At 34.6% G+C, this 13,766-nt stretch overlaps 1 protein-coding gene across 1 annotated transcript in view; it reads right to left on the bottom strand.

Moving 5' to 3' along the window:
- The window catches only part of LOC138692785 (enolase-phosphatase E1-like), a 66,757-nt gene extending 63,497 nt beyond the window's left edge, over positions 1 to 3,260 (bottom strand). Inside the window, exon 1 of the mRNA XM_069815991.1 lies at positions 3,068 to 3,260. Within this exon, the coding sequence (XP_069672092.1) occupies positions 3,068 to 3,184 (117 nt within the window). The 5' untranslated portion in view covers positions 3,185 to 3,260. The remainder of the gene's footprint in view (positions 1 to 3,067) is intronic.
- Positions 3,261 to 13,766: the final 10,506 nt, after the last annotated feature.

Raw genomic sequence — 13,766 nt, 5'->3', positions numbered from 1 at the left:
TAGGAACATTAAATCCAGACGTTTGAGATGGGCAGGACATGTAGCACGTATGGGAGAATCCAGAAATGCATATAGTGTGTTAGTTGGGAGACTGGAAGGAAAAAGACCTTTGGGGAGGCCGAGACGTAGATGGGAGGATAATATTAAAATGGATTTGAGGGAGTTGGGATATGATGATAGAGACTGGATTAATCTTGCACAGAATAGGGACTGATGGCGGGTTTATGTAAGGGTGGCAATGAACCTGCGGGTTCCTTAAAAGCCATTTGTAAGTAAGTACAGTTTGACTTTAGGTAACTCATTTTAGGTCGTCCTGAAGAAAGCAAGAACCAACGACCTTCTGGTACATTAAGGTTTGCAGAGACTTGTTTCACATTTTTTACTTTACTTACTAAATTAAATGTAAAATTTTTAATACAAACATACTACTATAAATTATCACTGGTCACAGGAAGATGTGATATTACATTGTAAACCTGTTTTTAATAACAATCTTTCAATAATCTCTAAATGATTCGAAGTACATTTCACTGTACTTAAATCTTATTTAGGCATACTCCTGATGCAAACAGAATGACAAGATGGCTGATTCAGTCAACCTGCATACTGCAGATTAAAACCACAAAGCCAACACCAACCAAGTGTACACTAATTATTATTTCTGTATATTCACATAGTAACAATTTCAACCGATTTTCATGAAATTGTTAACATTTCATAATTACGTTTGCCTTAAGATACATTAAGACTATCAGTTTGCTTGAACTAAGTAATAGGCCTCTCATGAGCACAAAATTATAGTACCGGTACTAAGAGTTAAAAATTTTTTTGCATATTTAACTCTCGTCTTAAAGTTGCTTTTATTACCAGACATCATGCAGTCACAGTCACATAAATTTATGGCAAATCAAACATATCATCCTTCAGCAGCCCAATTCGTGAAAAACTATGAAACTATGATAATTTTCCCGATTTCAAAATCAGAACGATTTTTTTAAATTTATATTTTCGCAGCAGTTATCCGACACATTTAAAAGTGTAGTCTCCAAGTTGTATGTTACATTATAATTAGATAGGCCTATATCAATTCTATTTGCTCGTCTGAACTAATTTATAAAACAGCGTGAATATGGTTTTCTGGAGCAGATAACGTAATTACTAAACGTGCTATGCAGAGCATTATGATGTAAATATCAGTAATATTCGAGTAAACAGCGTTTGTTACAAAGATTCAATTAAAATAATTTGTAGAACAAAGTCTAGATTGCACTGCCATATTATTTTACTACTAATTTATTTATAGACAGAAAAAATTTTTTCTCTCAGAAAAAAAGAAAACAATTTCTATTACAAAATATTTAGAAGTAGGCTTAGGCCTATGTAAAATATACAAATCATTATACATCATGTAACCAGATTTGCACTGATAATATGGTGGTGGTGGTGGTAATACTTCCATTCTTTGTCCGAATTCGGTAAGATTCTTTTAAAAAATTGATAAAAGTGCAGAATCCGAAACGAAACAAGTCATTTGCTTTTTTTTTTTTGCAAAGGAAAGTATAATAATTTGGTCCAAGGAAATACTCTTTAGTCGCCGATTTTTTCTAGTTTCCACTTACTTAAAGCAAAAATGGCATGTGTAATTCCTCGGATTCTGTAAATTAACAAAAAAATTAATATTAAACATCCACAATTAGGTAACATACATGCCTTGGAAAATACCATCAGATTTCATTAATGAGGTTTCTTTATCAGTCGAAATTGCTTCCACATTTATTGTAATAGGCCAACTTCATACATTTTATCGTAATGGTGAAAATAACGCTGAGGTACTTCCGGTGATTTCGGAAGTGAAAATCTTCGAATTTGTAGGGAACTTTTTTTTTTTGTCTGGAAATGCAGTTGATCGTAGGCTTAACAAAAGCCTATACTAAGCAAACCTAACCTGTCACAGATTCGTGTATACAAGGTGTATTCGTGGAGTACGAAGAGAACGATCTCAGCGCTAGTTTAGCTTCCCGGGTGCATGGTGAATCCCACTACACACGGGATAAAGAACGTACTTAATTCACGGATTCTACCCTTCCCCTCAACTAACCCACTAACCTTGTCACATACCTCGGCGTAATTTCATTTAGCTATCCCCTCGTTTAACTCATGTAACCCATAAAGAAACTTAAAATCAGAAGACGTCAGTCCCGTGTATGGCGATATCGAAGATTGGCCCAAAGCTTTAAGTTAGACGAAAATAACTAACCTCAGCATTAAATAATACTTCAAAGGTGTTCCCTTCACAAATGAGCTATAAAATGTGTTGGCATTAATGGAAATGTAATGATTGTATTAGTTTACTTCTAGGATCTTGCCCAAAAATACATAAATGATTTCTTTAATTTTTATGAATGAAACATACATGTAAGATATACCTAAAAGCTGCGTAAGTATCCACTGTTATAATTTATTAAACTCGTTGACTATAATGAACACAATGAAAAAGATAACACTGGAAAAAAAAACACACTTGATAGCTACTTCAATCAGCGTAACTTTGTACTTATAAAATAAACAAAGACTATATCAAGAATACTGTAACACTTGGGGCTTGGTTATTTACCGATATTTTTATAGCCCTATGTAGGCAAGAAACACATTTTGACTGCTGAAAGTAAGAATTAGGTCACACATTTCAAAATTTATCAATATAGCAAACCATTATGGCTTATAACTAACTGTATATATCTAGGATAAGAAAATCATAAATATGTTGTGAAAAAGTTAGTTGAAAATACACGAGTCCAATATGGTGAGTTTCGGCAAGTTAACCAGTGATGTTACAAACGAAGGCAGTGGAAGCATTTCCTTTTTACAGGCATTAATGTACGTCTAAGCATTTATAATAGCGAGACTTAGTAATGATTCGAATATTTAATATAATTTTAATACAAAAAGTGGGAACTTTTGAGTGAAAATTATCTCCTACATGGAATACTTCCTTGCAAGGCATGGAACTGCAACAAAGCCGCCACTTTGCCGGCTCTTTGTTTGAGACATTTTTCAAATGAATTACCTTTACAAAACTGATGGAAGTAGTTGTGCCTTCAATATCAACAAGGACGATACTTGCTTTTTGAAGTGAATCGTCAATATCTTTAATTCTCTTTTCACCAACTGCCATTGTACTCATTCTATTATTTCCAAGTCCAAAATCTCAACCGTCGTCGAACCACCTTATTACAGCTCAATTCCCCCTCTATGCCTCCTTCGTCCCTCATACTCTTGAACATAGATGCCAGTTTTACGCGGTCTTCTAAACGGAATGTGAGTTCAGAAACTGAAGTAGAATTATTTTGTAAAATAATTCCATAATTTTTATAATTTTCAGTATAATTGCGTAATATTTATATAAGTGTATATATTTACTAAATATTATATGCTATATATTACTGAAATACTTTTGGATTTTTAAATTTGTAATATAGTCCAAGAGGCGATACAAAAATATTGCATTTTTGGTATGTGACATATGGCACCATCGCCAAATACTACGTTTATTTTCGTGTATTTACAATTTAAGCGCCAAATTTATATCTCACATTCTGCATGTAGTTTATGCAATTCTTTAATATTGTAATTTATTATAAGGTGCAACACATGCTGAATCTTAAACAATAACAATGAAATATAGATGATTAATGCACTTACAGTTTCGGCATGAAAGCAATATTTGAACTGAACAAATGTCAACGTTGTCAACAAGACATGGCGCATAATTCGAACTGCAATCTCGCATTTACTAATTTGATCTTTTACTCAATGGTTTAATGCAAACTTGACTATCCCCTCATAAATATCACTCGATGTAAATTACAGATTATTTTCAAAATTCCAAGCACTGTTATCGGATTTACTGGTGTTTACGTTGATATCAAACATTGTAAATTGCTCTTTGAGCGTCACGTAGGCCTACTTCAGACTACCTCGACAATAATATTAAAATACTTACATAAAACATATAAAAATAAAATGGAACACCTTTTTTTTTTATAGATTTTAAACAGTAACATTGTGTTAAATGAATTGTGCGTGTATGTATATATATATATATATATATATATATATATATATATATATATATATATATATATATATTGGCAGTAGGCCTACACGACTGTTTGTCATTCACCCATACAAAGACCATACCTTACACTCGCATGAGATAAGATGATGATTTGTTGGGTTGCTACAGGAGAACTGGAACTTCCGGAGGAAACTTGTTACCTGAACCATGGGCTTACCCTACATACATTATAAATCGGGTGATGGGGATCAGAACCTGATTCACCGGATTATAAATCCAGCACTCTAGCAACTAGACAACCATGGCGGCTATAACAGATATTTTTTTTTCTCTTCGTAGATTTATCTTCCTATCAGCTTCAACACAGTTGAGCCAAAATGATCGTTTCAGCAAAAAAAATAAAATAAAATAAAAAAATAAAAACTAAATGCTTCTACCTATATAATATTGGTACGGCAAACAGTAATCTGAACCTAGCACAAACAGGAACTCAAATGGAAAACAGCTGCATTCTGAATGATCACTATGCATTATTCCAATTGTCAAGAGCTTCACTTCAGAAATAATAAATTAAATGTTTATTTAAATATACAGCTATTTCCCTGTTATTTGAAATAAGGCAGTGGACAGCTTCAAATACTTGGGGTATACTGTTAGTAGTAACATACGCTGCTGCCAAGAAGTCAAAAGGATAACAATGGTAAAGAAAGCTTTTAATAGAAAAAGAAACATCTGGGGATCTCTGGAAAAAGAACTAAGGAAGAGTCTAGTGAAGTGTCTTGTGTGGAGTGTGGCATTATATGGGACAGAAACATCATGACGAAGTGAAGAGAAACGACTAGGAGCATTTGAAATGTAGATACGGAGAAGAATGGAGTGTGTGGAAAGACAGAATAAGAAATAAAGTTGTGTTGGAAAGAGTTAAGAAAGAATAATGCTGAAACTGATCAGAAAGAGAAAACGGAATTGACTGGATCACTAGTTAAGAAGAAACTGTCTAGCATATTAAAGGATGCACTGGAAGGAATGATGAATGGAAGAAAAGTTCGGGGCAGAAGATATCAGATGACAGACAATATATATAACTGTGTATGTTGGTGACACACGAAGCTCGTAAGCTCAATATGTCAGGTGTTTGTTGCCTGGAGGGGAATTTTATTAATAGGACTTATTTTTTCTGGTGGAACTATTACTCCAGTAGCTTACCTAGAACTGCTGCAGGATGTTGAGCTGGAAAACAACTCCATTTATTCACTTCATTCTTTAATATGGCAACAAGATGAAACTTCTACCCATTTCGGACATATTTTGACATATTTCAGGAGTGGACTGGACACCATGGGACCATCGACTAACCACCATACTTGTATGATTTCATAGCATGAAATTATTAAGAATATGGTATTTTTCTCATCCCCAACAAACTTAGATGGCTTGAAAATACCATTTGAAAATGCATCTGATGTAATTAACCTGAAACAGGTCGCTATGCACAGTGTCGTTCCAGTGGTCACATACCAGGAATTTTGCTGAGGCTAGCACCACACTAAATTTTTCCTGTTATAACTTTTGAGAGAGTTTAAACAGAGAGGTGAAGTAGAAATACATGTTTTGTTTAAGACTTGGGGCTTTCTTTTAATGTATCACAATATATAATTTCTTTGAAAAAACCGTCCATGCCTGTTTTAATATTTTCCAGCCCCATTATATGTTCAACTGGATTTTGTACTGCAAAGCAGACCTGTGTGCCTTTATTTTATAAAAGGTTGAGTTGTCTGGAGAAATATCTGCATTCAAGGAAAGGTTAAGGAACTTTTAAAGGGAAAAAATAAACCTGAATAACTACTGAAGCTTTCCTGGCGACGTGATAATTCGAAATTTTCTCGGGCTTCCAGCCAGGTCATAAGTTGGTGATCCACCGACGTTTCGAGGATGTTCATCTTCCTCATCTTTAGGGTTAAGTGATATCTGAGGGTACCTAGCTCCTTAATTTATAGTGCCAGAGGAGCTAGGTACCCTCAGATATCACTTAACCCTGAAGATGAGGAAGATGAACATCCTCGAAACGTCGGTGGATCACCAACTTCTGACCTGGCTGGAAGCCCGAGAAAATTTCGAATTATAAACCTGAATAAGATAAGAAGGCCATTGATTTTACCGGTTGTTCTGTATGGTTGTGAAACTTGGTCTCTCACTCTGAGAGAGGAACATAGGTTAAGGGTGTTTGAGAATATGGTGCTTAGGAAAATATTTGGGGCTAAGAGGGATGAAGTTACAGGAGAATGGAGAAAGTTACACAACGCAGAACTGCACGCATTGTATTCTTCACCTGACATAATTAGGAACATTAAATCCAGATGTTTGCGATGGGCAGGGCATGTAGTACGTATGGGCGAATCCAGAAATGCATATAGAGTGTTAGTTGGGAGACCGGAGGGAAAAAGATCTTTGGGGAGGCCGAGACGTAGATGGGAGGATAATATTAAAATGGATTTGAGGGAGGTGGGATATGATGATACGGACTGGATTAATCTTGCACAGAATAGGGACCAATGGCGGGCTTATGTGAGGACGGCAATGAACCTTCGGGTTCCTTAAAAGCCATTTGTAAGTAAGTAAGTAAGTATTGATTTTACAAAGACATGATAGTAATATTATTCCATCATAACTGAGCTACTAGTCTGACAAAAATATTTTCTCTACAGAGTACCATGTACTGTTCGAAGAAAATTTTTTTAGTAGGTAATAGCCAACATATACAAAGTCAGCTAGAGAGAGAGGGACACACTTGTAATCCATTCCATTTGGTGTGATTTTCAGCTGAATATATTAACAAAATGCAGATATCAACAGGCCAGTTCAAAAGGGAAACAACTGAAAATGAGAAGTTTTGAGATAACTGTATTGCAGTTAAAAATCCAATTAACACACTATAATTGGAACTTATAGTATATAAGAAACATCAATAACAGAATTTGGAGTAATTTCAACGATCCTTGGATTTTTTATAGCAACATACTTTAAACTGCAGTTATCTCAAAACCGAATTGAAACAAATAGAAGACAATTTAAGGCTATGGATCTGTAAAATTTCTAACCTCTACATGTTTACATCAATTAATATGAAACTTTTATCACACATTTCTTACAATGTGGATATGCAATACACAAATTTTCACTTTGATATTCCAATTAGTTTACTTAAAATTAATTTTTGTTGTTTTTCAATACTGAATTATAATTGTCCCAAGTTTCAAAGTTTATATACTATTTCTTTAAATTTATATTTAATTTATTCCTGATAGACGTATGTAAAATGACACACGCTTTTCATTTTTTATCAATTACTGTTTGAGAAAAAAATATTTTCCCTTTTAATTGTTAATTTTTAAATTTTTTGAAACTTAACACATCCGCAACACATGGTGATTTGAATACTTTCAATAGCTGAAGAAAACACATTACTGATGATCGTCATTGCATTAATTATTTGTGTCAACGCTTAAGTATAGCTATTCAACGTGGAAATGCAATGAGCGTTTTAGGTACTCTTCCCGAATACAGCCTTTGGACGAAATCTTCCTTCTGTAAAATTTATCAAGTATTCTGTGTCAATAATTTCAAGGAAAAATTGTTCCGGGGCCGGGTATTGATCCCGGGACCCTTCGCTTAGCACACAAACTCTCTTCTGACTGAGCTACCCCAGGAACTATACACATTTGAGTCGTGTAGATACAAAGGAAAAATTGTGACGGTGTCGTGTATAGTTCCTGGGGTAGCTCAGTCGGAAGAGCATTCACGCGCTAAGCAAAGGGTCCCGGGATCTATACCCGGCCCCGGAACAATTTTTCCTTGAAATTATTCAAACCTGCTTTACAGGGAGCTACTACCTGAAAGCCAGATTTGTATATTCTGTGTCAGTTTACTTCACATGCCTTTGTGGATTTCTGTGCAAAATTTCACTGCATTCATTAGATCATTTTGAATGTTACAAAATGTTGGAAATTGGAAAATGATTATCAAAGTATAGCATATATTATATGATATACAACTATCGATATTCTTCCTTCCTATAGTCGACCTGGTTGGCGAGTTGGTATAGTGCTGGCCTTCTATGCCCAAAGTTGCGGGTTCGATCCCGGGCCAGGTCAATGGCATTTAAGTGTGCTTAAATGCGACAGGCTCATGTCAGTAGATTTACTGGCATGTAAAAGAACTCCTGCGGGACAAAATTCCGGCACATCCGGTGACGCTGATATAACCTCTGCAGTTGCGTTGTTAAATAAAAAACATAACATCCTTCCTATACAGGTCTACCACACACATTTTTCTCCTACACAACAGCGCAAAATATGAACTGAATGAAAAGTAAAATTAGTTAGAATGAAGAACAAAGTCTGTCAGAATGACAGCTGAGTGTCAGTTTAAAGGCTGCAGCTTCACACACGTGCTGGTCCTTTAAATTCGTCCTGAGGGGCTTTAAATGATCATAGGACCAAAATAAGCACAGATTTAGAAAACAAACTATATTTTATTTTGTAAAATTAAAAACAAAATTTCCATTTTTTGTTATTTTCACTGACCAATAGCCTTAAACAAGTATGAGCAATTAAAGTGAACTGTGAAATAATATATATGCAAAATAAATTGTGTGCTTGTAAAACTTGGACTCTCACTTTGAGAGAGGAACAGAGGTTGTGTTCGAGAATAAGGTGCTTAGGAAAATATTTGGGGCTAAGAGGAATAAGTTACAGGAGAATGGAGAAAGTTACACAACACAGAACTGCACACATTGTATTCTTCACCTGATATAATTAGGAACATTAAATCCAGACATTTGAGATGGGCAGGGCATGCAGCACGTATAGATGAATTCAGAAAAAATATGTATAGAGTGTTAGTTAGAAGACCTGAGAGAAAAAGACGGTTAAACGAGCGTTGAGCGACTTCCGCCAATTTTGGGATAGCCACCGACGCACTTAGGTTAGGTTAGTTTAGGCTTTTATTATCCCGTCAAGATGAAGGTGAAAGCGACTGAGTGTGATTTTTTGTTTTCTATGTTGGCAGTTCAAGTGTGTCGGTATCTATTCCAAAATCAGCAGAAGTCGCTCAACGGTCGTTTCACCAAAAAAGACCTTTGGAGAGGCTGAGATGTATATGGGAGGATAATATTAAAATGAAATGAGGGATGTGGAATATGATGCTAGGGATTGGATTAATCTTGATCAGGATAGGGACTGATGATGGGTTTACAGGTTTATGTGAGGGCGGCAATGAATCTCTGGGTTCTCTAAAAGTCATAAGTAAGGGAAAACTGATTTTTATGCCACTCTATACCGATATAAGCATTACATCTACCTCTTCAGAAGTTGTATTTTCCACATGTGCAGCCACGAGTATCTGATGCCTGCACTTAAATTCATAAATTGAAAGCATAGCATAAGATATTTTCATTTCAGGCTAAAAAAAGTATAGCGCACAATCTAAATAATCAGAAGATTAATGTATTTTTTTACTGTTACTTTATTGATGTGTATGACTTGGCAGTCAACATTTTTTAAGAGTAGTACTAAGGTATTATTTTATAGTATATAAGTTACTGTGAACAAATTTGTGAATTACCTGGATTTTGAACTTGTAATTTATTTATTGATTTCTTTGAATGTTAGAATATTTGTTCACCACTTTTTTGTTGTCAAATAATCTTGTACTTTTTCGTCCCTGAGACATTACTGCTACACAACTTCAATACAAAACCCTAAGTTTTATTGTTATACTAGAAAACAATATCTGAATGTGTATCTAATGCCTACCCATTTCACTTGTGTGATTCAGGTTATACCCGAATAATGTGTTTTCATACTTATTTACACTACGACTGATTTTGAATTTCTGATATTTCCTATTCAATTTTTTTATATACTGTACCTGAATAACATGAACACTTATAGTATTAATCTGTGAGGTGGTCCAGGAAATCATGCCACAAAAATCATTTTTATACTCATTATTTCTATAAATAGAGAATTAAAGTCTATACAAATTAAAGAAAAGATCACCCCTCTACCTTAAAAATTACACTTTTTATTGTATTCCAAAGTTCAGTATATATATTTCCCACATTTTCGGAAAATGGCTCTCAAAGTTTAAGAAAAGAAAAAACCAATAAAATTATAACAATACATTCTTTTGTTCATCTAAGACTTGTATCATGATCTTATACAACTGGGGAATGTATTTTTTCATCTCTAAAAAAATTTTAGATGTATAGTATATATTTGTTTTAGAAGAAAAAAAAATGTAAAATTAATTGAAAAAAAATGCACCTTATTTTTATAAGGAAAAAATATAATTATCAACTGAGATAATGCAGATATCTGCTAAAAATATGAAAGAATTGAGTTCTTCTGTGTCTATATCTAATTTCTATAGTTTAATATTCTACCTGGTCCACACCTGTAGAGTAACGGTCAGCGCGTCTGGCCGCGAAACCAGGTGGCCCGGGTTCGAATCCCAGTCGGGGCAAGTTACCTGGTTGAGGTTTTTTCCGGGGTTTTCCCTCAACCCAATACGAGCAAATGCTGGGTAACTTTCGGTGCTGGACCCCGGACTCATTTCACCGGCATTATCACCTTCATTTCATTCAGACGCTAAATAACCTAGATGTTGATAAAGCGTCGTAAAATAACCCAATAAAAAAAAATATTCCACCTTAACTTTCAATTCGTACAATTTTTCTTTTAACCTATTTATTTTACTAATTATTGTAAGTAAATATTCCTTTTTACGTGGGGGTATTTTTAATCTGGCTATCACTAAGAATTGTAGCTGTTGAATAGATTTAGTTCTTGACATCACACTTGCATGGCACTGAAGGCTACTGTTTTTCAATAAACCATGCCACTTGTTGTTATGGAAGATTAACATTACCGACATCCGGCATGGTTTCATCACAGTCTACTATATACAGTCACGAAGCTTGAGTTTTGAGGGTGCTAGAAACAATAGACTGTGACGGTTCTATTTTGCATTGCCTGTAATGAGGCGATATTAGCGATCCTAGTGGTGAGCAACTATCTAATGTTTGCATATTTACTATGTATTGAGCTTCGCAACTGTATATTTCATTCTCTGTGCACGACAATTTTTTAAAGTAAGAAATCTTTTATAATTTGTGTCGTGGCAGTATTGTTTCCTGGTTGAGAACACAGTTAACATATTGAACTAACAGATGGCGCAGAAATCTAGAAATCGATAATTTCGACCTGAATTAAGTTTTTCTGTTATACTGAAAATTTTCCAAGCGTAACATGTGGCATGATTTCCTGGGCCGCATCACACACATACATATATATATATATATATATATATATATATGTACATTTTTTGTACAATAACTTGCCATTATTCACCCTGACTCTACAAGCATGGCTCATAGATGTCATTAGTGCTGACAAGTATAGGCCACTTAGTTCATCAGAAACTATCAGAGTGGACTACAGGCAGTGCAGTGAGTGTACATTATTCATAATGAATGGATGGATGATGATGATGATAGAGAATTGTTGGGATGTCACAGGGGAACCGGAGTATCCAGAGAAAACCTCTGTGTTGCCTAGACAATGAGCTTATGCAACGCAAGTTATAAATTCAGGACCGATCAACTGAAATTGAATCCAGGCCCCCTGGCTTACATGTCCAATGCACAAAATTATGAGGAATAAGATCATCCAATCCTTAGAAAAAGTCATCAGGGACTCAAACATTGACACAAGAGCAACCATCTATACTAAATCAACACAGATATTAGGATATGCCGATGACCTGGACATAGTGAGCAGATCAATAAGGGATCTAAGAGATACTTTCATTAAATTGGAAACAGCTGCAAAAAAGATGGGATTACAGATAAACGAAGAGAAAACTAAGTACATGGAAATAACAAAAAATCAGTCAAATAATGACCATTTAGATGCTGGACATCATAGGTTTCAAAGAGTAAAGGAATTTAAATACCTAGGGGCGAAAGTGACTGATGGTGGAAAATACAGCAAGAAATGAAGCACAGACTAACTCTAGCTAACAGAACTTATTACGGACTGACAAATGAGATCTAGATATATACACAGGAAAACCAAAATAAAATTATATAAGACCCTTATTAGACCTGTACTAATGTATGGAGCCGAGACCTGGACTATAAATAAAAAAGATGAAAATAAGCTAGCAGCATTTGAAAGAAAGATCCTGAGAAGAATATACGGCCCTGCGTGCGAAATGGGAAAGTGGAGAATAAGATACAACTCTGAACTATATAAAATATTTAACGACCCTGACATAGTAAGAGAAATTAAAGCAAGAAGAATACAGTGGCTGGGCCATTTATATAGAACAGAGGAACAATACCCAAGCTAGAATGTTGACCTTCAATACTATTTATGGCAGCCGAAGAGTTGGAAGACCTCCAGTGAGGTGGTTGCAGTCTGTAGAGAATGACCTGTTGAGGAGTGGTGTGGATGAGAGCAGCAAGTGATAGGATGAGATGGAGGACAATTGTTGGGGCGGTCAAGGCTGGCAAACGGCTGTAGTACCACGAGAAGAAGAAGATCATCCAATGATATAATGGTTTCTTCAGACAGTGGAAGTTTATAATATAAAATCATGAGTAATTATTAGGAATTCTCTTTCAGTTAATATACAGGATGTCCCATTTATCTTCAACACCCAAAATTACTTTGTATACAAGCATCAAATGAAAAATTGTTCCATACAAAAGGTGTACAACTGAAAGGGGGGAAATAATACTCATGGGAGGCAATCTTGTAGTGTTATTTATTAATGCGATATGAGTACTAACATTGTTTCTTTAAATGGCACTATGTATTTGTTATTCAGTATTTAAATTAAGGTCGTCAAGACCTATCCAAAAATGTTTTCACAGTGGATCATTCTAATAAACAGAATGTTAATAAACGGAACATTATTTGATGCCTTGATGGCATGGTTCCTGTGCATAATAATAATATTATTTATTTATACTGGCAGAGTTAAGGCCATAGGGCCTTCTCTTACACTCTACCAGGTCATAAAGTATACAAGCAGTTAAAATTTAACAAAAAGATAAAGAACAGAATACTAACATATCACAAAAAAATAATAATAATAGCATAATAAAATCGATACTAAGCAACATGAAAATAATACCATAATAGAAAAAAGAAAGTAAAATACATTGGAATATAGCAAAAGCAACTCATTTAGTACAAATGGTTAATATGGAAAATGTAAGGAATAATATAACAAAATATAATGTAATAAAATAATAATAAAAAAGAAAAAAAAAAAAAAAAAATTAAATAAAATTCACAATAAAAGGCTATGATAATAAATTCATCAGCTGATAAAGAGAACAAAAAGGGGAAAGGAAGGAAAAGAAATATATAGCCTATATTTTTACAAAACTATCGCAGAGAAAAGGGCTTATAACTGAAAGGAATCTGAATTGAAAAAGTGCAATTTTAGTTTATTTTTGAAACTAGACAATGTCCGACAGTCTCTGACATGTTGTGGTAGAGAGTTCCAGAGATGAGCTGCAGAGACGGTGAAAGATGAAGAGTAGAAGGATGTTCTGTGTTTAGGAATGGAGAGTGTGATATGGTGTTGTGAGCGAGTATCTATTTCTTTATAT

The sequence above is a fragment of the Periplaneta americana genome, chromosome 17 (assembly GCF_040183065.1).
Source record: "Periplaneta americana isolate PAMFEO1 chromosome 17, P.americana_PAMFEO1_priV1, whole genome shotgun sequence".
Classification (NCBI taxonomy): Eukaryota; Metazoa; Arthropoda; class Insecta; order Blattodea; family Blattidae; genus Periplaneta; species Periplaneta americana.
The sequence above is the reverse complement of the archived record's forward strand: the minus strand, read 5'-3'. Positions and strand labels throughout refer to the sequence as shown.